This window comes from Muntiacus reevesi, chromosome 15 (assembly GCF_963930625.1).
Source record: "Muntiacus reevesi chromosome 15, mMunRee1.1, whole genome shotgun sequence".
In the NCBI taxonomy this organism is placed as follows: Eukaryota; Metazoa; Chordata; class Mammalia; order Artiodactyla; family Cervidae; genus Muntiacus; species Muntiacus reevesi.
The window spans coordinates 31,219,804-31,242,520 of NC_089263.1; the positions used below are offsets into that span (position 1 = coordinate 31,219,804).

The following is a 22,717-nucleotide window of genomic DNA, read 5'->3' on the forward strand; positions in this document are numbered from 1 at the left end:
TACCCTTAGCACCAGTTCAATCATTCCTTCACCAGTTCCTTGCCGTTTGCCGGAGGCAGAAATCAAACCAGGTCCCTACCATTGCCAAGCTCACAGGCGACTAACGGGCTGTAATCAAGGTTTCCAGTGTTCTAAGGAGGAAATGGGGAGAGGACGACTGACTGAGACTTAGGGGTCCGCGGGACGGGTGGGGAGGAGGCAGTCATTCAGGGCAACTTGCGTTGCCTGTATCGGGCACGGGAGTGAGAGCGGACTGCAGCTGGACCCTTAAGGCCTGTGAGGAACTTGGGGAGGCGACAGGACAAAGGCGCTGGAGGAACTTGAATGCCCGGTCACGAGATCGGAGTTCCTGTTGTTGGCCAAAGAAACCTGGAGCAGCTCGTGCCCAGGAGTGAGGCCTCGGCCCAACCAAGTCACCTTGCAGGCGGGTCACAACACAAAAGCAGAAGGAGGACCCCAAATTCGGGCGGACTGGAAAACACACGGCCGTTGCGGGCGGAAGTAACCGCAAACCTGTGACCGAAGCGCGGAGTAACTCCCAGGGTTCTCAACGGCTGGAGGAGCCGGAAACTACCCGCGCGAGGTGGGTGGGCCCGGCGGCGGTCAAGGGGGCGGGGCCGGCTCTCTCACGGCAGCTGATTGGTCGGCCCGGCGGTGGTGGAGGCTGCGCGTGAAATCGTCACCTCGGCCTGGTGAGTCCTGAGTTCGAGCTTGGGCCTCGCCGGCTCCGGCATTGTCCCTAGACTCCCGGCAGTGACTCCCTCGGGCCGGCTCCACGCTCCCGGCCTCCCGAGGCATGATCTGGAGGGGCCGAGCGAGGCCGGGGCCTCTTTTTTGGGCGGGCTTCCACTCTCAAGTTCCCGACTGTCGAGCCAGGACCCCTCGGGGATACTTTTGTGGGGGAGGGACGAGTCATGCACCCGGTCCATAGGGAAAAACAGTGTGGGGATGTGGTGGGGAGGAGTGTCGAGTGGAGCAGGTAGAGGCCCCCGAACTGAAGCCCAGTGGGAGACGCCGAGGAACCCCAAATCCTGGGCTGGGGGATTCGACGCGGGGGTCCCCGGAGGGGGAGGGAAAGGAGGTAGAAGCCGTGGCGGGTAACACGCGGAGTCTGGAGCTCGGAGGAGATGCCTGGGCTGGTCGGAAATGGAGAGTTAGAGGATGAATGCAGGTGTTGAGACCGCCAAGTCAAAACCCTTGAGTTATCTCCATTCGAAGAATAGGTTGAAAGAGCAGGAGCTAGCCAAGCACAGCCACAAAGCGTGGTACAGGGGACCGGGCGGGGAGGGAAGGGGGGTGCTGAGCCGCCCCAGTATACAAGGCATCAATTTTAAGGATTTTATACTTCTTGGCAGAGCATGAGCCCACACCACGATAAGGCATGATGAGGCCTAATAAATGTATTTTTGGTTTGGTCATTACTTCAGTAAACTGAAGTCATAATGAATATTTTAAAAATTTTATTATGGAAGTATTCAGACTTACACAAAAGTATGGAAAAATACAGAAAATAGCATACAATTTAGAATCCTAAGTACTTACCACCTAGCCTCAACCATGAGTGGCCACCCCTAGTTGCATAACATGTATGTGTCAGTATGCCTCAAATCCATGCTGATAACTTTTTAAGTTTTTGGTTTTTTTCCATTCATGTTTAGTGGGTAAAGTTTCCATTTTGCAAGAGTAGAGAGTTCTGGAAATTGCTTGCACAACAGTGAATGTAATTAACACAACTGGATTGTACACTTAATGATGAAGTGGTAAACTTTTATGTCATGTGTTTTTAACCACACACACACAAAAGTTCCTTTCAAATTAGAAAAAAAAAAACAAAAAAAACTAGGGAATTCTCTGGCTGTCCAGTGGTTAGGACTTGGTGCTTTCACGGTGGGGTTCCATCCCTGGTTGAGGAACTAAGATCCCACAAACCCTGCAGCAGGCATTAAAAAAAAAAACCTAATGCTGTAAATTAAGAAATAAAATCTGAGTTCAAGTGTGCAATGGAAAATAACTCGTTGCCAAGTAGAGGCCCATAGAGTTGTGTTTTTAACTATGGAGGCTCTGAAATGAACCTGTTGGTTTTGATGCTGAGAGTACTGGACCTGGCCTGGGGTGGAGTTAAGCCCTAGTGATGCCCTCTGGTTTATACTAGAACTTGAAGGGTTGGGCCAGTCCAGCTGTGTGAGTCAAATTTCTCCCAAATATTCCTGTTTTCTTGCAGTCTGAGGCACACTTTTTTTTTCCTGTCCATGGCAGCTTGTGGGATCTTAGTTCCCAGACCAGGGACTGAACCCTGGGCAGGGAAAGCACAGAGTCCTAACTTTTGGACTACCAGGGAATTCCCTGAGGCACACATTTAATCCTTGGGTTAGCACTTGTGCAGGGCTTGTTGGGTGGCTCAGTAATAAAGAATACACCTGCCAAGCAGGAGACTCTGGTTCCATCCCTGGGTGGGGAAGATCCCCTGGAGCAGAAAGTGGCAACCCACTCCAGTATTCTTGCCTGGGAAATCCCATGGGCAGAGGAGCCTGACGGGCTACATACAGTCCATAGGGTTGCAAAGAGTCAGATTTGACTGAGTGACTAAACAGCAACAAGCTTCTGTACTGCCCCATGCTTTCATTCAGGGAAGGGTGAGTGAAGTGTGAAATCCTCTCTTTCCACTCCCATTCTTTAGAGTTGCCCTTCGTAGTCTGTCTCTAGTGTGACATCTACTCTCTGTCTCCCGAACGTGTCACAGTTAGTCCTTTACACTCTTAGGGCAGCTGGTGTTAACTGAACTGGGAGGTGGCCTTCCATATTCTAGTTCTTTTCCAAGTGAGTCCTCCATGTGTGGCCTTGAAACCTTGCTTCTGCCTGCCCCAAACAAACATACAAAACAAACTACAGACCAAGAAAGTAACTGCCAGGTTTGGGTTTTTGGCTCCTTGTCTTCCTCCCAAGGCTTTAGAACCAGCACTTTTCCTGGAGCTCAATTTTCTTGATGTGAGTTGGCATTTATTAGAAAACTAAACATCCCATCAAACTTGTATCAGAAATTACTTTAAAAAAAATTGTCTTAAAAAGATAATTACATTAGTTATCAAAAAGCATTTTTAGAACTATTCGGGGAAAAACTAGATAGTTGATCACATCACTGAATGCCAATGATAGTAAGAAGGAATTAGTGATAAGATCCCTGGTGAATGATGGCAAAGAGCAAAAATTAGATTCAGTCACCAGGTAGATTTGCTTAATAATTGATGTTGAAGTTTATACACTCAGAACTATCAAAATGATCATTATTAAAATATCTGTGAGGAAAAAAGTTTTTGCTCATATGTAACTCACCCTTTAATTTCCTTTTTTTCCTGATGGAAATAATTGTGATTTTGGATTAAGTGAGGTTTCTTAGGAATGTAGCCATCATGTTACATCATAACTGCCTATACCCAGGAGGTGGTACAAAATGAATGAACCATTTTCTTATGTTTTCCTTTGTAGGGAAGATGGAAGAGCTGAGTCAAGCCCTGGCTGGTAGCTTTTCTGTGTCTCAAGATCTGAACAGCACAGCCGCCCCACACCCCCGCCTGTCCCAGTACAAGTCCAAGTACAGTTCCTTGGAGCAGAGTGAGCGGCGGCGCCAGTTACTGGAACTGCAGAAATTGTAAGAGATGTTTTAACTCCTTAGCTTCTCTCTTAGGCTGGCAGCTGTGAACCACACAGGAGGCTCCGGGCTTGTCTCTACAGAACCCCCTTCAAAGTGGACCCTTTGTAGATTGTTCTTGCTCACAAGGTCGGGAGGGATAAATCCCAGCAGAGGTAGACATCCTTGACATCCAGAGCTTGGGAAAAGGTGAGGAAGTAGGGAGAGACTGAAGTTTGAAAGCAAAAACTCAACTATCTGGTTAACTTTTTCTTTTCTTTTTTCCTGGCAGCAATACTGAGCTTTGCAGTTTAAGGACTTAGGAAAGTCACGCCCAGACTTCCATTCCCCACATTCCCTGTGTGGCTTCTCCTGCACTCTGACTTCTGGCTTTGGTGTGGGCTTCCTGTCTTCCTTCAGCCCAGATGTTTCTGTGGAGCCCTTGGGAGTTCCAGACAAATAATTCCACAGGGAATCTGAGGAAATGTCTTCCATACACTTCAGTCTCAGTGCCAAGCTGAGCAAACAGGGAAAGAGAGTTTATAGGATAGCGAGTGTTTGAGGCTGGGCTGCTCTGAAGGTGAGGCCTGTCCTTTTATTCTCAGTGCAACACAGGCCTCTTCTGGGTAAGGAATTAAGGATTAGGAGAAACTATCAACAGCTGCAGTTTCCATTTTTGCCCACTGCTTCATTGCTAGATGTGTATAGCAGAGATGGTTCCCTGTGGCTTCTGGGTTGCTTGCAGATTACATTCTCACATCGCTCCTTCCCCATAACCTCCACAGTTAATTGTGTTTAATTAGTTTGGAATAGATAATACATTCATATGGTTCAAAATCCACAATACATAAAAGAGTACATGGTGAAAAATCTGTCTTCTAGACATCAAGTTCCTTTCTCTCTCTCACTCTTTTTTTTTGGTCACGCTGAGCGGCTTGCAGGGTCTTAGTTCCCCGACCAGGGATTGAACCCAGGCCCACAGTGGTGAACATGCCAAGTCCTAACCACTGGACTGCCAGGGAATTCCCCACTTCTTATGGTGTACTTGTTACAGTTGATGAATAAATGTTGATACATTATTATTAGATTTCCTTAGCTCTTCTAAGTGGTCTTTTTTGAAAGTTAGGAGAGATGCATTGCTGTTCCTCAGAAAGCTCCAGAAGCTGTCCTTGTCTCAGACTTCTCACTGCATCCCAGTGTTTCCTCCTTGCAGTCCCTGAGATCCTTCAGACTGATGTCTGCCAGGCAGAGAAGTGTCAGCTCTCACCTGCATGGAGATGGGCGCCTAGGGTGGAGTGGGAGGGAGTAGGATCAGCCACTGGCAAAACTTGAAAATTCCTTTAAATATTGTACTTTGCTTGTTCCTAGGAAACTCTGAAGAAAGCCGAGTGTGCTTAAACTGGGTTTCCTATTTAGGATCTGTGAGGAGGTGGTCACTAGTTAAGGCTTACAAAGGAAATTCTATCATCTCTTACTCCCACCACAATTTCCAAATTGCTCCTGAATTTAGAGACTTTGAATTACATCTGTCATATATAACTTTTTTTTTTTTCTCCCAGAAAGCGGCTGGATTATGTGAACCATGCCAGAAGACTGGCTGAAGATGACTGGACGGGGATGGAGAGTGAAGAAGAAGAAGAAAAGAAAGATGATGAGGAAATGGAGGTTGACACTGGCAAGAAGTTACCAAAACGCTATGCTAATCAAGTGAGTGGTCCAGAGAAGATTCAGTGTAGCTGGTCCCGCTCCATTTACTGTGCAATCAGAGCTCTTTGCTTAACCATGAACAGAGAGGAAGTGACAGGAAGACTAGGAATTGCATTGAAAGTGCTGATGGGCAGAACATTTCTGAGATGAAGAGATGGCTTACAGCTCCGTGTGCTGATGGGTGTCGCTGATGGAGTCTGGATAGTGGGTTTCAGAATCATCACCCCATGCTGTTAGCAAAGGCTTCTGACCTGTTGCCAGAAACCCCTGAGCTATTGATATGCTAGTTGATTCCATTCTTCTCTTTCTCTACTAGTCATTATACAGATGTTTTAGATTAGGCCTGCCCAGCCCAGCACTGTGCCCCACCCCACCTCCCAGGTTAGTAATCTTTCTCAAGTGGTAGACTAATATGCCCGTCTTGGATCTTTACATTCAGGTGGTTGGAGGTTGGAAGTATAGCTGCCCTTGAACACTGGGAACTGCCCAGCACCTCCAGGCCAGCCAGCTGAGGTTGAGACCACTGTAACAGACCACTATATGAGACAACAGGCCACTAGAGCAAACTTCACTTAGTGCCCCGCTAATTCCAGAGAAGAAACCATTGTGGCTTGTGGTGCCATAGGGGAGGCAGGCCTGGAGACTGTCCGGGGCTCTGGGCAACCCAGCTATTGCAGAGGTAGGGCGTGTATCTGAGTGGGGCCAGGGGTCTACCCTGCTGCTGCACGCTTCTCTCTGTGACCCAAGTGTCTTGTCACCTCAGCCTCCTCTTCTACTTGTAGAATATGGTTCCTGGGTACACACGCTGCCATCCTCTTTCTCTGCATCAAATATAGCACAGACAACATCTTCTGTGACAAAGTACGGTTGAGTTCTGTTGAGCAAGCCTTTGTGGATGCGGAATCTTAGTTCCCTGATCAGGGATCAAACCTGTGCAGTGGAAGCATGAGTCTTAACCACTGGACCACTGGGCAAGTCCCCAGCAAACATTGTTGAAGGCCCTGTTCTTTGTTAAGCTAGGCTATGCTCTATATCATATATAGCTAGGCTATATATGATAGTAGACATGGGCTGGAAATAGCCCGTGCACTCCTAGGGTAAGTGTAGAGTATGTTTTTTTAAGTAAGAAAGTGCTATTAACTTCCAGCAGGGAAGGAAGCAGGGTTTTGAAATCAGGAAAAGGTTAATGAAAGAGAAGACAGCTTTGAATCATGGGTAGGACAGGCAGAGGTACAGAGCATTTCAGGGTGTTTCAGGCAGCACAATAAGACTGAACAAGAGGCAGAGGTGGGAGAGGAATATATGATGTGGAGAGGAATATATGATGTGTTCAGAAGGGATGTACAGAGGGTATGTGCGGATGGAGCAGTGTAGGGTTGGGGGAGGTATAAAGCAGAAATGTACAGCGATTTAGACTCTGGCCTATACTGTGAGGAAGCACTAAGAATTTTTGAGCCAGGGGCAGAGGTGGGACTTCATGGGGCGACTCCCACATCAGTGTGTAGAAAGGCCTGGAAGAGAGAGACTGTGGTAGGGAGCTAGGTTTGCTAAAAGAGCTGATGGTGAGTTTACTGAGGGCATAAAAGTGTGCCTGGCTTTTTTCATTTAGCAAAAGGATTCATGTATGTTGTAGCATGTGTTAGAACTTCATTCCTTTTCAAGTAGTATTCTGTTGTATAGATATACCACATTTGTTTTTCCATCCATCAGTTGGTGACCATTTGAATTGTTCCACTTTGGGGCTATTATGAATATCGCTGCTATGTATACTTGTTTACCATGTTTTTGTGAGGACATCCGTTTTCACTTCTCTTGGATATATACCTGGGAGTGGAGTCACTAGGCCATGTGATAACTCTGTGTTTAGCCTTTTGAGGAGCTGCCAGACTATTTTCCAAAGTGACTATACTATTCTACATTCCCACCAACGATGTGCGAGAGCTCCTTTCTCTGCATATTTGCCAGTACCTGTTATGGTCCAGCGTTTAGAGTATAGCCATACTAGTGGGTGTGAAGTGCTGTTCCACAGTTTTGATTTGCGATTGAGCTTCTTTTCATGTGTTTATTAACCAGTATCTTTGGAGAAATGTCTGTTCAAAGTCTTTGCCCATATAAAAGTGGAGTTATTTGTCTTCTGTTATTGAGTCGTAAGAGTTCTTTACAAGTTCTCTATGAGATACATGATTTGCAAATATTTTCCATTATGTGGGTTGTCTTCACTTTCTTCATGATGTTTTTGGCAGCACAGAAATTTTACAGCTTGATGTAGTCTTAATTTATCTTGTGTTTCGTCATTTGTCCTTTTGATGTTGTATTACTACTATTGTTTAAGCGATTGTTGATTATGCCTTGGGTTTAAGATTGATTAACTTAGAGGGAGGTGATGATATTATTAATAGGGCACAGAATGCAGAAGGGGAAGGGTGGATGTTTCAGGGATGGGAAGTACTTGGGGTACAGAAGGCAGTGAATTCTGTTTTGGATATGCTGAGTTTAAGGTACAGATAGGACCAGCAGAGAAAGAGATACCAAGTAGACAGCTGGAAATACGAAATTGGAGCAAAGGAAAAAAGTCTGGAGATGAAAAAGAAGAGAATTAGGAGGCATCTTCTTTGGAATGACAAGTAAAGCTACAGAAGTAGATGAGATCCACCCCCAACGGGGGACAGCATCTAAGAGAAAAGAAAAGGGGGACCTAAAACAGCCCCCTGAAGATTATTTACATGTTTTAGGGGCGTGTGTGGAGGACTATTTGGAGGAGAAACAGAAAAGTCATGTGTCATGGAGCCAAGGGAGCATGTGTCAAGGAGAATATGACTGGCAGCATCACACCAGGAGTGGAGGAAGGAGGGGGAGATGAGGGAATAGACATGCTCGGCTGCAGGGAGGTAAGGCGTATCTGGGGGGTAGCAAATCTGGACTGAGGGTGTGAGAGTGGGTGGGAAGGCAGCAGCAGGAAATATGAAGTATTAATAGAGAAAGTGGAAGAGCTTAATAGAAATATAGAATATAAAGGTTTCATTTTTGCCTTGGGTTTGAGGATTAGCGGTTGTGTATTTTGTGGCCTACGGGGAAGGAGAGTTGGGAGAGATGGTAGATTCAGTGGGAGGGATTACCTGATAGGCCAAAGTCTTGGTATCAATGGGAGGGACCAGTGATGAAAGGAAGAGCAGATCTTTTCAAATTCCTTTTACCACAGCCTTTTTTTTTCTTTTTTAAGGTAGATTTCCTAACATCTTTTAGTGTAGTGTTTGGGTCAGTAGTTTGGGACTTGATCTAGTTTAGAGTATCTCAAGGTAAAGGATTTTATTCATCTCTGAGGTATAACCCCTAGAACATAATGGTGTGATAAAGGTAGGTGGGTGGACAAAGGAAGGAAGGAAAGAGGGTTGCATCCTCCAGTATAGGAGGTGAGGTAGTAAGAATATATAAGGATGCAGATAAGGAAGGTGAGAAGTTTAAGTTCAGGGTGAACAGGAGATGAGTTGATTACTAAGAGCTAGTGAGGTGGAGGTCCCACTGTCACTGTTTTCTGTTCTCATTCTTTTACATGTATTTTCATTATAATATATACATGAAGTGAAAGTGTTAGTCACTCACTCATGTCAAACTCTTTGCAACCCCATGGACTGTAGCCCGTCAGGCTCCTCTGTCAGTGGAATTCTCCAGGCAAGAATACTGGAGCAGGTTGCCATTTCCTGTTCCAGGGGATCTTTCTGACCCGAGAATTGAACCTGGGTCTCCTGCCTTGCAGCAGATTCTTTACCATCCGAACCACCAGGGAAGCCATATATATACATATACATATACACATACACATACACACGTATACATATATACATATATATGTATACATACATATGTGTACATACATATATGTACACATATACATATGTGTATGTGCATATACATATGTATATACATATGCATATTACATATATATATGTATATATATATATAATTCTTTTCTTTTTAATATTTATTTATTTGCTGCATTGAGTTCTTAGTTGTGGCAGGCAGGATCTTTCGTTGCAGCTTGTGGAATCTTCCCTAACGAGGGATTGAACCTGGACCTCCTGCATTGGGAAGGAGAAGTCTTAGCCACTGAACCACCAGGGAAGTCCCAGGACTTAAATTCTTTGTCACTGTAAGCACAGGAGCAGCACAGCCCTGTTGACTGTTTTTTTGTTGTTGTTTTTTTTAAGTTGTGGAAAATTGCTTTACAGTGTTGTTTTGGTTTCTGCCATACAACAACTCGAATCCTCGTCATTATATATATATATATATCTCCCCTCTCTCTTGAGCCTCCCTCCTACCCCCATTCCACGGCTTTAGATCATCAGCAGATTGGGCTCCCTGTGTTAAATATTAATGGCAACTTCCCACCAGCTATTTGTTTTACACATAATAATGTATATATGTCAGTGCTGTCTCTCAATTCATCCCATCTTCACCTTTCCCTGCTCTGTCCACAAATCCACTCGGATCATCAGCCTTGTTCACTTTTAACACCATTTTTTGTGTTCCCAGTTAATGCTCTCAGAGTGGTTAATTGACGTCCCTTCAGATTTGGGGCAGGAATGGATTGTGGTCGTGTGCCCTGTTGGAAAAAGAGCCCTTATCGTGGCTTCCCAGGTGAGTAGCCACTCCCATGCCCGTGCCAGCATGCCCAGCCTGCAACTTGAGGGGTTCTCTGCACGCTCTGTGTTCCTTATCTGTCCGGCAGCTGTGCCTGCCCGGGGATTGAAATACTGCTGCGGGAGGGATTTGGTGAGAGCCATCCTTGGACTGATGGCACCCGTGCAGAATGTGGAAGCAAAAGGAGGAGGAGACCTTGACGCCTGATGTAACTGTCTCTCCCCACAGGGTTCTACCAGTGCCTACACCAAGAGCGGCTACTGTGTCAACAGGTTTCCTTCCCTTCTGCCAGGAGGCAACAGGCGAAACTCAACAACAGCAAAAGGTGCCCACATAACGTTGTCTGTTTATTAAGTTTTATAATCAGCAAGAGACAGTGCTTGGTTACTTGCTTAGTTGTTTTAAAGACCCACTTTGAAAGAACACCTTTGGAACTGCACAAAGATACTGTCCTGCCCACTGGGCTCTCCTTCAAGTCAGGCCTCCTCAGTTGCAGAATAGCTGCCACTTATGAGGCCTGCTGAATTAAACCCCTGAATTAAAGTCAGCACACCTTTCCCATGGATTTCTGTCACAAGGTTAGAGGTGCGGTTTTCTGGGGAGAGGTCCCTCAGAAGACCAAGTGTAACATACAGTAAGCTGTTGCTGGGGGCTTCCTGCCAAATGCCCTTATCTCCTTTATCTTTGTCCTCACCTTAGCTTCTCCCTCCCACCTGGGGCCAGCCGAGGAGACTAAAGGTTAAATAACTTGCCCGCGGTCATTCAGCAAGGAGTTGGCAGAGCTGCGCCTACACAGTTCTCTTGTCTCTAAGCTCCCTTGGTGCTTCCTGCTGTCCTCTGTCCTGAGCCCCAACCCCGCCATTGTTTTTTTTCACTCTGGCCTGAAATGGGCCCTCCCCTGCCCCCTGCCCTGCTATTTTAGTCCTCTGATCCCACCAGACTGTTCATATCCTATCTGGTCGTGAAGCATTTCCTGCTGTTCAGTCCCCCTTTCCTGGAACTCTCATTTCTCTTAGTTTGTGCTATACACTGCAGCTCTTGGTTTTTTCCTCTTCAATCACCTTATCTCAACTGGATTGTAACTTCCCTAAAGGCAGGGATGACTTACAGTCAATACTTCCCACAGAACGCAGTGCCTATGATAGAAACTCAAAAGTAACTGTCAACTAAAATGGAAGATTCAGTTCAGTTCAGTCGCTCAGTCGTGTCCGACTCTTTGCGACCCCATGAACCGCAGCACGCCAGGCCTCCCTTCCATCACCAACTCCTGGAGTCTACTCAAACCCATGTCCATCGAGTCAGTGATTCCATCCAACCATCTTATCCTCTGTCATCCCTTTCTCCTGCCCTCAATCTTTCCCAGCATCACGGTCTTTTCAAATGAGTCAGCTCTTCGCATCAGGTGGCCAAAATATTGGAGTTTCAGCTTCAACATCAGTCCTTCCAATGAACACTCAGGACTGATCTTTAGGTTAGACTGGTTGGATCTCCTTGCAGTCCAAGGGACTCTTAAAAGTCTTCTCCAACACCACAGTTCAAAAGCATCAATTCTTTGGTGCTCAGCTTTCTTTATAGTCCAACTCTCACATCCATACATGACCACTGGAAAAACCATAGCCTTGACTAGACGGACCTTTGTTGGCAAAGTAATGTCTCTGCTTTTTAATATGCTGTCTAGGTTGGTTATAACTTTCCTTCCAAGGAGTAAGCGTCTTTTAATTTCATGGCTACAATCACCACCTGCAGCAATCTTGGAGCCCAGAAAAATAAAGTCAGCCACTGTTTCCACTGTTTCCCCATCTACTTGCCATGAAGTAATGGGACCGGATGCCATGATCTTAGTTTTCTGAATGTTGAGCTTTAAGCCAACTTTTTCACTCTCCTCTTTCACTTTCATCAAGAGGCTCTTTAGTTCCTCTTCACTTTCTGCCATAAGGGTGGTGTCATCTGCATATCTGAGGTTATTGATATTTCTCCCGGCAATCTTGATTCCAGCTTGTGCTTCCTCCAGCCCAGCGTTTCTCATGATGTACTCTGCATAGAAGTTAAATAAGCAAGGTGACATTACTTGCTTTCAAGCTTGAACTTCTCTTAAACCTTATCTAAAGGTTCAGAGTTCACATGTGGCACGGCCTTGACCCCTCTTGTACTGTCACACCTCAGGCCACCTTTGGGCTATACCAGGCAGCCAGAAAAGGCTGTGAAGAACTTTGTCCCTTAGTGCTGGTGCTTGCTGTGATCACTGAGGGTTGTTGGATGCAGTTCCCAAGCCCTGAAGATGGGGCTCCCTCGATTATGGTGGAGGGAGCCCTGATGGGTACCCTGTACTGACTTTCTGCCCTCAGACTACACCATTCTGGACTGCATTTACAATGAGGTGAACCAGACATACTACGTTCTGGATGTGATGTGCTGGCGGGGACACCCGTTTTATGACTGCCAGGTAAGGACTGATGCTCTCCTCATGTCTTCTCTTGCTTTCTCCTCCCTTCCCAGGAAAGTGGCTCAGCATGTGGGTTTAGTCCGTGACCAGCTTCTTGATGTTTACAGGATGTGGTATATTAGGAACATCATCTAATGTTCCTTGCATCTTTGAGTGTGTTTAAATTAGCTTCATTTCTAAAAAGAGGTAGGAGGAACTAAGGGAAGCATCACCATTCTCGAGGGGAGGAAAGAGAAGCAGAGTGGAGGGATAGGCTGGGACTTCGTGGAAGCTGTAGCCCTCCCCTCTCTCCAGAGTGGGAGGCTTGCTGGCAGGGAAGACTGTGGGTGGAGGGGATGCTGCCTAGTGCAGGCGGCACCAGAAAGAGAAGGTGGAGTGTTAAGCACCATCAGATAGACTTCTGCCACCTCCACTCCTTACCAGCCACATCCTGACCCTGAATGTCAGAGCCTCCTTAGTATGACTATAAGGGCATGAACCCCTGAGGGGCTAGCTCTGGAAGCAGGTTTTCCAAGGGAGGAAATGCACCCCCCCCCCCAATATTCTCCCCTCAAGTTTCACCTTCCCACAACATTTTTCTCAGATTGGTGATACTTAGGAGTGACAAGCAGTCATCAAGAGAGAGGCCAGGTCACCCCGCAGGGTCCATCTCTGCTCCCGTGCTCCCCCAACCTTGTCCTGGTTTTATTTGTTGTTGTTTAGTCACCAGGTCATGTCCAGCTCTTTGCAACCCCATGGACTGTAGCCCACCAGGCTCCTTTGGAGTTTTCCAAGCAAGCACCCTGGAGTGGGTTGCCATTTCCTACTTCAGGGGACCTTCCCAACTCAGGGATCGTACCCACATCTCCTGCATTGGCAGGTGGCTTCTTTACCACTGAGCCATCTGGCAAGCTCTGTCCAGTTTTATAGTAGTGGGTTTTTAATGCTCCCTCTCAATTGTTAATAGTTTATCATTGTAGTTATCAATGTGTGGCCTCAGAAGATTGTTCAGAATGCAAATTCTTCAACCTGTTGAATCAGAAACTATGGGGATGGGGCTTATGTTTTAACAAGCCTCCTAGTGATCCTCACAGAGGCCCAAGCATTCAAATCACAGGTTATCACCATTGGCTGCTTCTTTCCATAGTCATTACCCCAGCCTAGGTTTCCCAATCATGCCAGATGGTGGTAGTTCAGAATTTTAACATGCATCTAATTAAAAAAATAATAGCCAGGACCTGTATCGCTAAGCACTTTGTGAGCATGATCTCACTGAATCCCTTACAACGACTCTAGAAGATAAGTATGTACTATTGTTTTTACTCCTGACTGTTTAGATATTAAAACTGAGAGCTGCAGATGTTAACTACCTTGCCCAAACGCAGAGCCAATCCCCAAACTCAGAATTCACAAATTCAGTCCAGAACCTATTTTTCTTTAATTCTGTTGAAGGGTATTTCATAACATACATTCACAATCTACAAATTTGGTAACTAAAGCCACCTATATTTTAATAATATGAAGAAAAAAGACTGTGGGTTGTTTTTTTTGTTTTTTTGGGGGGGGTTTGAAAATTTGAAAAGAAAAAGCAAAGCCCCTAAATATCAACAGAAGGATAGGAATCAGAAGTAGTCGTTTATGAGAAGTTACAAGTACAAAGCAGTTCCTAGCTCTCGGGTAAAGTAAGACAGAAGTTAGCACAGTGTGCTTTGGAGTGGCAGAGTCCTGGTCCTGTGGTCATGTTGTGTGCACCTGGGTGAGTGATGGAATCTCTCCGAGCCTGAGTCATCACCTGTAAAATGGAGATAGTAATAATGCAGTTTGGAGAGGATGGTTGATGGTTAATACGATTATGTGCATAAGGTCCTTAGCATAGAGCCTGAAACATCGTAGGCTTCAGTGATAAATGTTGGCATTACTACTATTAATGATCCTATTGGATTTAAGGAAAATATATCCAAAGATTTTATGATATCTTCCTGACCTTATAGCAGTGTTTTAACAGAAGTGAGGGTAATGAGAGGAGGGCTTATGTTTTCGTCAATCAGGTGACTGTTTTTTTTCAGTTTTATTGAAGTGTAATACAGCACTGTAAGTTTAAAGTGTGCAGCACAATGATTTGGTTTACATATGTGGTGCAGGAAGCTAACACCCATCATCTCATAGAGATACCAAAAGAAAGAAAGAAAGAGTTTTTCCTTGCCTTGAGAACTGTTAGGATCAACAGCTTGCAACAGCTATCATACATACCAGACGGCACAGTTAACCATAGTCATCGTGTTGTACTTTCAATGCCTAGTACTTATTTGTCTTATAACTGGATATTTGTGCCTTTTGCCCATCAAGCAGTTTTCAGAACGGAGCGTTTTTGTTCATAAAACAATGTTTTGTTCATGAAACGGGGAGCCGTATTTCATCTCTCGCTGTCTCTCTGGCAGACTGATTTCCGATTCTATTGGATGGATTCAAAGTTACCAGAGGAAGAAGGACTGGGAGAGAAAACCAAGCTCAATCCTGTAAGGCCTGGTGTTAGGGCTTCAGAGTTCCTTCTGGGGATCGGTTTGGATTGCTCTGTTGTCTGAATTCAATCGTTATGGGTAAAATTATCTTTAGTTTTTCTTTTTGAGGCAGCATGGCATAGTGGGAAAAGTATGCGCTCAATAGTTATCCAGATTCCAGTTTCGGCTTTTAACAATTACTTGGTTAAGTTAATATCTTCACTTGGCTTTAATTTCTTTATCTGTTTAATAGGGTTAATAACACCTACCTTACAGAGGTGTTCTGTGAACCAGATGATATAAATGTGCATGTCTTTCTAGCATAATACTTAGGGTGAGCACTCAATAAATAGTGGTTGATAGAAAATGCTAATAGCTTCTTTTATTAATAATGCTATATAGAATGCTAGTATGGTGGTTCTCAAACTGTAGCTTGCATCCATAGCCACTGGAGGCTTGTTGAAATTCAAGCTCCTGGGCTTCACCCCCAGAGTTTCTGATTCAGTAGGTCTGAGGTAAAGCCTGAGAGTTTGCATTTCTAACAAGTTCCCCAGTGAAATTGGTACTGCTGGTCCATGGACAACACTTTGAGAACCCCTGCTTTTGTATCTGAGCTAAGAGTGACCTCATCTAGTGAGTTCCCTCTTTTTATAGATGAGGATGCAGGCGCAGAGAGAGGGTGCTGCCTTCCCCAAGGTCCCACGGTCCAGAATGATAGCCCAAGTGTCTTTGCTATTCACTCAGTGATTAAACACAGGACGGCTATTTTCATTGCATTTTATTTGTTAAGCTCTATAGACTGGCATTTGCTTGGGTTGCTTACAGCATTTTTAAAGGCAACTAGATAACCAGTTACAGACACTAAATGGAGCCAGTACTTCTAGTGACGTTATCAGTAAGGTCCAGGGAGAACATGGGTGCTGCTTCCTCTGAGATGCTGTTCTGTATGCTCTACCTGTACTGTCTCACTGTGTCTGCATGACAACCTTATGCAGTGGATGCTTTTATTATCCCTTTATATAGACAGGAAAATGGAGGCATATGGAGATTAAATGATTGACAGAGGTGCGCTTCAGACCCAAGCAATCTGACTGAGAGGTTGTCATAATCCTCATCACTTTGTTATGTTGCTTTACTATAAAAATTTTTGCTGTTGTGGCATTTCACCAGCCCTTTGTTTGGGGCAGCTGTCATAGGGTTGGGAGAATAACAGAGTCCCCACGCCTAGTACAGGGTAGTGGTTCACAGTCTTGATCATATGTTAAAATCAACAGGAGAACTTAAAAAACAAAAATGCTTGGGTCCCACCCCAGAGCAGTTCAGTCAGAATTTCAGGGTGAGGTCTGGGCATCAGTAATTTTTAAGAGTTTCCCAGATGGTTCTCCTGTAAAAAACAAGATTGAGAATTCTATGCCTAGTAATTAGAGGACAGGTAGAGGGGGGCGGTTAGGGTGAGACTAAAACTTTTCTTCTTTGATTCCTTGTTAGCTCTTCAACTGCTGGAACCAGTATTGTTTGTAACCTATACTCATTATTTGTTCTAATTCATGTTTCAGTTTAAATTTGTGGGACTGAAGAACTTCCCTTGTACCCCTGAGAGCCTATGTAAAGTGCTGTCTATGGACTTCCCTTTTGAGGTAACAAAACCATTGTCTTTATTGCTCTGACGTGATGGTGGGACACAGGGAAACTTGGCTACCTGGAGTCTTAACAGTGCCTCTGACTTTGCTGTGTCAGAGCGTCAGAAAAAGGGCTGAAAGCTGACTCGCGGGAAAGGATGTTCTCATGACCCTTCAGAATCAGATAAGTCAGAAGGCCAGAGCTGGAAGGGCCCTGAAAGGAAAGCTCATCTCACTCCCTCATTTTACAGATGGAGAAACTGAGACCCAGAGAGAGGTGAGGGTTCCATTCCTGGGTCCTTGTGTCCTCTGCTACAAGCGTGAGAATCAGCCCCATGTTTGACTACCACGGCTGATTATGCTGTAAAGGCGCTTCTGTGGCTGACAGACTGCAGGGCTTTGAACTCCTAACCCTTCCTTCCTCCGACCAGCAGATGGTCCCCAGGGACGGCAGTGCATGCTGAGCAGTGGCAGGGCAGCAGGGTGACTAACTTATCCCTGGTTGCCCAGGACTTCCCGGGTTCTAGTGCTCAACTCAAAGTCTCAGGTCCCCAGGGTCTGCTCAGCCCGGGGCAGCCTTTTGTCCTCCTCGGAATGTGTCAGTACCCTCTCCACAGACTTCCTTTGCCCATCGTACCCTTTAAAATTCTGCCTCGTCACCCACAAGTATTTGCTTGAACTGAATATAATTTTGCTAAAAGGACCATAGCTTCCCGAATAAGGAAATAGCGAAGGCTGAGCTGCCTTCATTTCTGGGAGTCAATTAAGAAGGTGGTAAGAACACCATCTTTATTTATAACCCTTATGCCCCAGTGACAATAAATGCTTTTTAGAGATGAGTCACTGAATCACAGAAAAGAAAATATGGGACTGTGGGAGGTCTTCCCGTTGAGAAAAACTGAGTTTCCCAGAACGTAGCTCTCAAACAATTTGGGGGGAGGTTCAGGCAGCCAGAAATGCTGGCTGCTTGGCCAGCTGCTTCCCTTGCACTCAGCAGTCAGGCATCTTGGAGGGGCTTGTCCAGTTTCCCCGCTTTGTCCCCTGTGTGGAGCACATCCCCCACTACTGGGATCTCCAGGTGGTAGGAAGTACATGGAATCAGAGGAGAGAAGACCTGGGCTCAGGGTGGATTGCTACTTCATCCTCAGTGTGTTTGGGGGAGGCCCCGGAACTCCCGGAGCCAGAGCAGCCCCAGCTCTCAGACACTTTCATGGTGGGTTAGAGAGTGAAATGGGGCTTCCCTGGTGGCTCAGATGGTAAAGAATCTCCCTGCAGTGCAGGAGACAGATTCCATCCCTGGGTCTGGAAGATCCCTTGGAGAAGAGAATGGCTACCCACTCCAGTATTCTTGCCTGGAACATTCCATGGCCAGAGGAGCCTGGTGGGCTATAGTCCATAGGGTCACAAAGAGTCGGACACAACTGAGTGACTAACACATACTTGAAGAGGGTGAAATAGTGGGTAGGAAAGCACCCTGTAAATGGGAAAGTACTTTGTATGTTTTTATATATTAAAATTTCATTTTCTAGGCCATTTCTTCATTTAGAGAAATGCATGTGTGAGAAATGAGGACTGTCTTTCATCTGGCGGTGACCCAGGAAAAAAGAATTGGACCATAGGAATTGTCACACTGTACATAGCTCTCCTGGAGACATGGTCCCCAGAATCCCTTCTCATCCCAGGTTTCCTCTCTTGTAGGTGGATGGGCTTCTCTTCTACCACAAGCAGGCCCACTACAGCCCCGGAAGCACTCCTCTGGTGGGCTGGCTGCGCCCCTACATGGTGTCAGATGTTCTTGGCGTAGCTGTGCCAGCCGGCCCACTGACCACCAAGCCAGAATACGCTGGCTACCAGCTCCAGCAGATTATTGAGCACAAGAAGAGCCAGAAGGAGGGCATAATGGGGAAGCTCACACCCAGGGCCTCTGAGAATGGATGCTATGAGTTGGAGCACCTGTCTACCCCCAAGCTGAAGAGCCCTCCCCAGAGCCCCAACCACCCGGAGAGCCTCATGGAGAACTAGGCCGGCAGCCTCCTCTGGGAGTCACAGGATGGTGGCTGGTCTCAGAGGAGGGCTGGGGAGGTGACCAGTGACAAGAACAAAGTGCCTTCATTTTAAGGCAGACCTTCCAAAGCCATTCCAGCTGGAAAGAGCTTGTCTCCTATCTGAAATGCTGGTTTTAACAGTAGGGAAGGTTCCCACATTGGGTGGTCTTCAGATTTGAGCAGCAACTCCTGTGAAAATGTATCACAGATCCACAGTGTAAATATATGTCATTCTTAAGAAGTTATTTGTGGTTCTTAAACTTTAGACTGTCAGGAATCTCCCCCATCTCCACTCCTTCAGGCTACCTAAACCATGACTCTTCAAGTGTTGGCCCATTTCACTCTGTTTAGCACTTAAGCATTCTGCTGAGTTTCTAGTTGCTGCTGTTGGTAACGTCATTTTCTAAAAGGTCTTACCAGGAACTGCAGTTCTTGGTATTTGAATATGTTCCCTCTTCTGAGAAGACAAGTGTGATTTTCTCTGGTTTCGACACAGCCAGAGATAAAATGCAAATAGAGTTCATTCACTGCTTCCACCAACATTTGAACATCTTCCAGAAAATAAGCCTTGTGTTAGGTCCGGGGGTGTAGAGTGGGTTATGGTGTGGAACAGGATTTCATCCCTGCCCTTGAGCTCAGGATCCAGTGAGGAAATAAACCCACCAGCATCTAGATGGTGGGATGATGGCTTTAGTGCAGAAAGCGGGCAGGGGAGATTGGGAGGAGCAGAGGGAGGTTTCAGAGCTGGGCTGAGACTCAGAGGAGGGACAGATATGTGCTCTGTGGACAAGGAGGGGGTAGTTTCTCACAGAAGCAGGAGTTTATGCAGTTGCACACCTCAAGAGCTGAGCAGGACTTGCTCTGGGGTCTGAAGTTGGTTCAGCATGGCTCAAGGTTAAAGGGGGGCTGGGAGGCTGTGGTAAAGGAGGCTGGAAAGAGATGGGCCTGACTGTAAGTGGCCTGTGTGTATAAGGTGTGTTATACAGAGGTTTGGGGTTTTATATCATGGATGAAAGGGAACTGATGAAGCGCTTTGAGCAGGCAGGATCCACTTAGATTTGTGGACGGGAGCTCTGTGGCAGCTGTGGGGGTGGAAGGCGGCCTCTAACACCAACCAGTCAGATTCTGCTCTTTGTTCAGGAAATGTGTCCCATTTCCCATGGCCTCAATCTGCTCCCCATACTGCTTTCCACTTTTCTAGGACTTCTCTTAGTAGAAAAAAGGTCTTCACTATTCCACTCCAGTGTACTAGTATCCTGTGGAGAAAATTTCAGAAGGATCCAGGTCAGATCTTGTCTGACATGCAGTTGTTTCTTTGTGTTGGTCAATTCTGGGAACGGATCCGGGCAGAAGCTGTGGTTAAGCAGAGCCTAATTACACAAATTCAGCACCCCACTGGAACTAGCCTCAGTGTTGGTCTCTTAGATGGCTGCTCAGGCTGACACCGTAAAATTGGAGAAGGAAGAAACCCCTTTCCCTACCCAGTAATGACCCAGCTGGCCACAGATTTAAGCATGCCTACATCAGTAAGCTGTTTCCTAAATTTAGGTCAATTCTGTAATAGGAACATCGTGTTCCTTTTGCCAAAAAGCATGTTGTAGACTGCTTAGAGGTTTAGTCTCTGTTTAATGATCTTCTGAATGCTCTAGTTTGTGCTCTCAGCAGCCAACTGTATCATTTCAGGAGCTGTGCATGCTAGTATCAGTAGAGACTTGACCAGACTTTGCCCAAAAATAATCATGTCTGGAAGGACTATTTCTCTCAAAGAATGCCCTCTGGGGACAGATGCATGAATCAAAGAACAAATCAGCCGAACTTATCACCATGTACAACTTGATACTTTTGAATGGTACCTTGAAGGATGTTTCTCAGGGGTGTGCCCTCATGTTTTTAAATGAGCCAGTATGATTTATCAATCACTGAATAGACTGTGTCTCCTGGTCATATTTCTCTGTGAATTATGAGTTCACCTCTTGCCACCCATTTCAAAGACGGTTGTGTTGTCGGTTTCTGTGATTGGATATTAGTCATTTTAACATCTAACTCCAAACTTAGATTGTAGAGGAAATGGAGAAGAGAGAGGTGGGACTTAAGGACATGGTGACTCGCTAGCTGTGAAATGAAAATGGACAGGAGGAGGAGGAAATGGCAACCCACTCCAGTATTCTTGCCTGGGAAATCCCATGGACAGAGGAGCCTGGCGTGCTACAGTCCATGGGGTCGCAAAAGAGTCAGACATGACCAAGCGACTGAATGACAACAAAATGTGAATGAGTGTAAAAAATGTGAAGTATTGATTTGGGTGGTTTCCAGTTTTGGCAAATAGCAACAAATACCAAATCTGTGAAAAAGGAGGGCCGAGTAATTGTCTTGCCATAAATTATGCATAAAGACATTAAGGAAAAAAAAAAGAAATGGACAGGAATCATCAGAATGATTCTTAAGTTCCTAACTTGGGTGCCTATATGCTATTAACAAGGATAAGTATCTCAGGAAGAACACGACTGGGAGGGACTCCGAGGCAGAAAGATAATGAGCTCAGTTTGGGGCAAGCCGATTTTGAAATGACTGGGAGATTGACTCGGCAGTAGTTAGGCCTTAATTCAAGTCTCCATCATTTCTCTCCTGCAGCGCTGCCAGTGTCTCTCACCTGGTTTCCCTGCCACCAGTCTTCCCCGCCACCTCCCCCTCGGCTCTAATCTGTCTCTGTCGCAACAACTGGCAGAGTGACCCTTTGTAAAAATGCAAGTCTGATCATGTTACTTCAAGGACTTCCCATGGCCTACAAGGCACGAGTAAAGCTCCTTGACCTGCTGTGCAAGTTTCTTCATGACCTGGCCTTCGTGTATCTGTCTCGTCTCATGGAATACCTTGCCGCTTTTACTGCCTCCTTTCTAGCCATGCTGCTTAATGGTTTAGTACAAACACGTGTTTCATATTTCTCCCCTCCCCACCTCCCCCAACCAGCCCTCCTCTCTCTGATTTCATCCACTTGGTGAATATACCTACCCATCTGTGTACTTTTGGCTGCTCCAGGTCTTAGTTGCAGCACATGGGATCTTTTTAGTTGTGGCATACAAACTTAGTTGCAGCATGTGGGGTCTAGTTCCCTGACCAGGGATCAAACCCAGGCCTGTTGTGTTGGGAACATGAAGTCTTAGCCACTGGACCACCAGGGAAGTCCCTACCATCCACATGTTGAATAAACAGATACCTGTTTGGAACATTATCTCTGCAGGTGGAATTAGCCGTTCTCATCTTTGCGCCATCCCCATTCCACTACATATCTATTTCCCAAAGTTAGGATAGTCTCCAAGACTGTCCTTTGATTTGATAATTCACCAGAAGGACTCAATACACTCACTGAAAGCGAGTTTTATTCCCCGTTAAAGTTTATCACAGTGAAATGAAACAGATTTAAGTTAACCAAGGGAAGAAATGAATGGAGTGGAAACCCAAACATGGATCTTGCCCACTGGTCTTCTCCCAGTAGCATCATGGACAGCTTTAAACTTCCTAGTAATTGTGTGACAAAATTCATGGAATATTGCCAACCAGAGAATCTCACCTGTACCTTGGCATCTAAAGTTTGTTGTTGAACTTGGTCATACAGACCTGGTTGGCTGACCTCATTCTCCAGCTGTTCCTGAGGTCTGGCTGATTATGTGTCACATTGCTGGATTATCTGGTGAGGCAAAAGATAACCGTGCAAAGACATTATTGTTAGTCAAGACATTCCAAGGGCTTAGAGGTTGCTTCCCAGGAGCCAAGGGCAAAGGCCAGCCTCTCTTTGGGCAAGGTTGAATTATTTATGACAGACTTCTGCTATTAGATGGTAAGCACTTTGAGGTCAGGGACTTGGTTTTTTTCATGTTTTGATTCCTGGTGCCGGGCACTTTGACTGGTACTTGCACCAATAAATGTTTGCTGAGTGAATGAAATGATGAGCTGAAATGAGAATGCAGTCTGGAGGGGGACCCCCTCCCCTCTCTCCTGCCCAGGGGAGTGACCCTGGAGAGAAGACTGAGAGGAGGTGTGTAGGTTCTAACAGGTGGTTGGATATGCTGCAGGCGTCTAAGAATAAGAACTATATTTAATTTGTGAATGTGATTAAAAGGAGAGCCATAAAAGGGGACATCCTGGGCAGTCCAGTGTTTAAGCCC

The 22,717-nt window shown here is 45.8% G+C and overlaps 1 protein-coding gene across 2 annotated transcripts; it reads left to right on the top strand.

Annotated features, from left to right (window-relative positions):
- Positions 1 to 611: 611 nt before the first annotated feature.
- Positions 612 to 21,392, top strand: SNUPN (snurportin 1). 2 transcript variants are annotated; one of them, XM_065906786.1, is made up of 10 exons: positions 612 to 692; positions 3,484 to 3,646; positions 5,185 to 5,332; positions 8,065 to 8,220; positions 9,863 to 9,967; positions 10,199 to 10,295; positions 12,316 to 12,413; positions 14,831 to 14,908; positions 16,447 to 16,527; positions 18,208 to 21,392. In XM_065906786.1, exons 2-10 carry the CDS (start codon positions 3,489 to 3,491, stop codon positions 18,529 to 18,531), a joined length of 1,245 nt encoding a protein of 414 aa, XP_065762858.1. In that variant the 5' UTR covers positions 612 to 692; positions 3,484 to 3,488; the 3' UTR covers positions 18,532 to 21,392. The 2 variants fall into 2 exon arrangements, with proteins under 2 accessions (XP_065762858.1, XP_065762859.1); XM_065906787.1 differs by lacking the exon at positions 8,065 to 8,220 and having other exon boundaries at positions 18,208 to 21,390.
- The last annotated feature ends 1,325 nt before the right edge of the window (positions 21,393 to 22,717 follow it).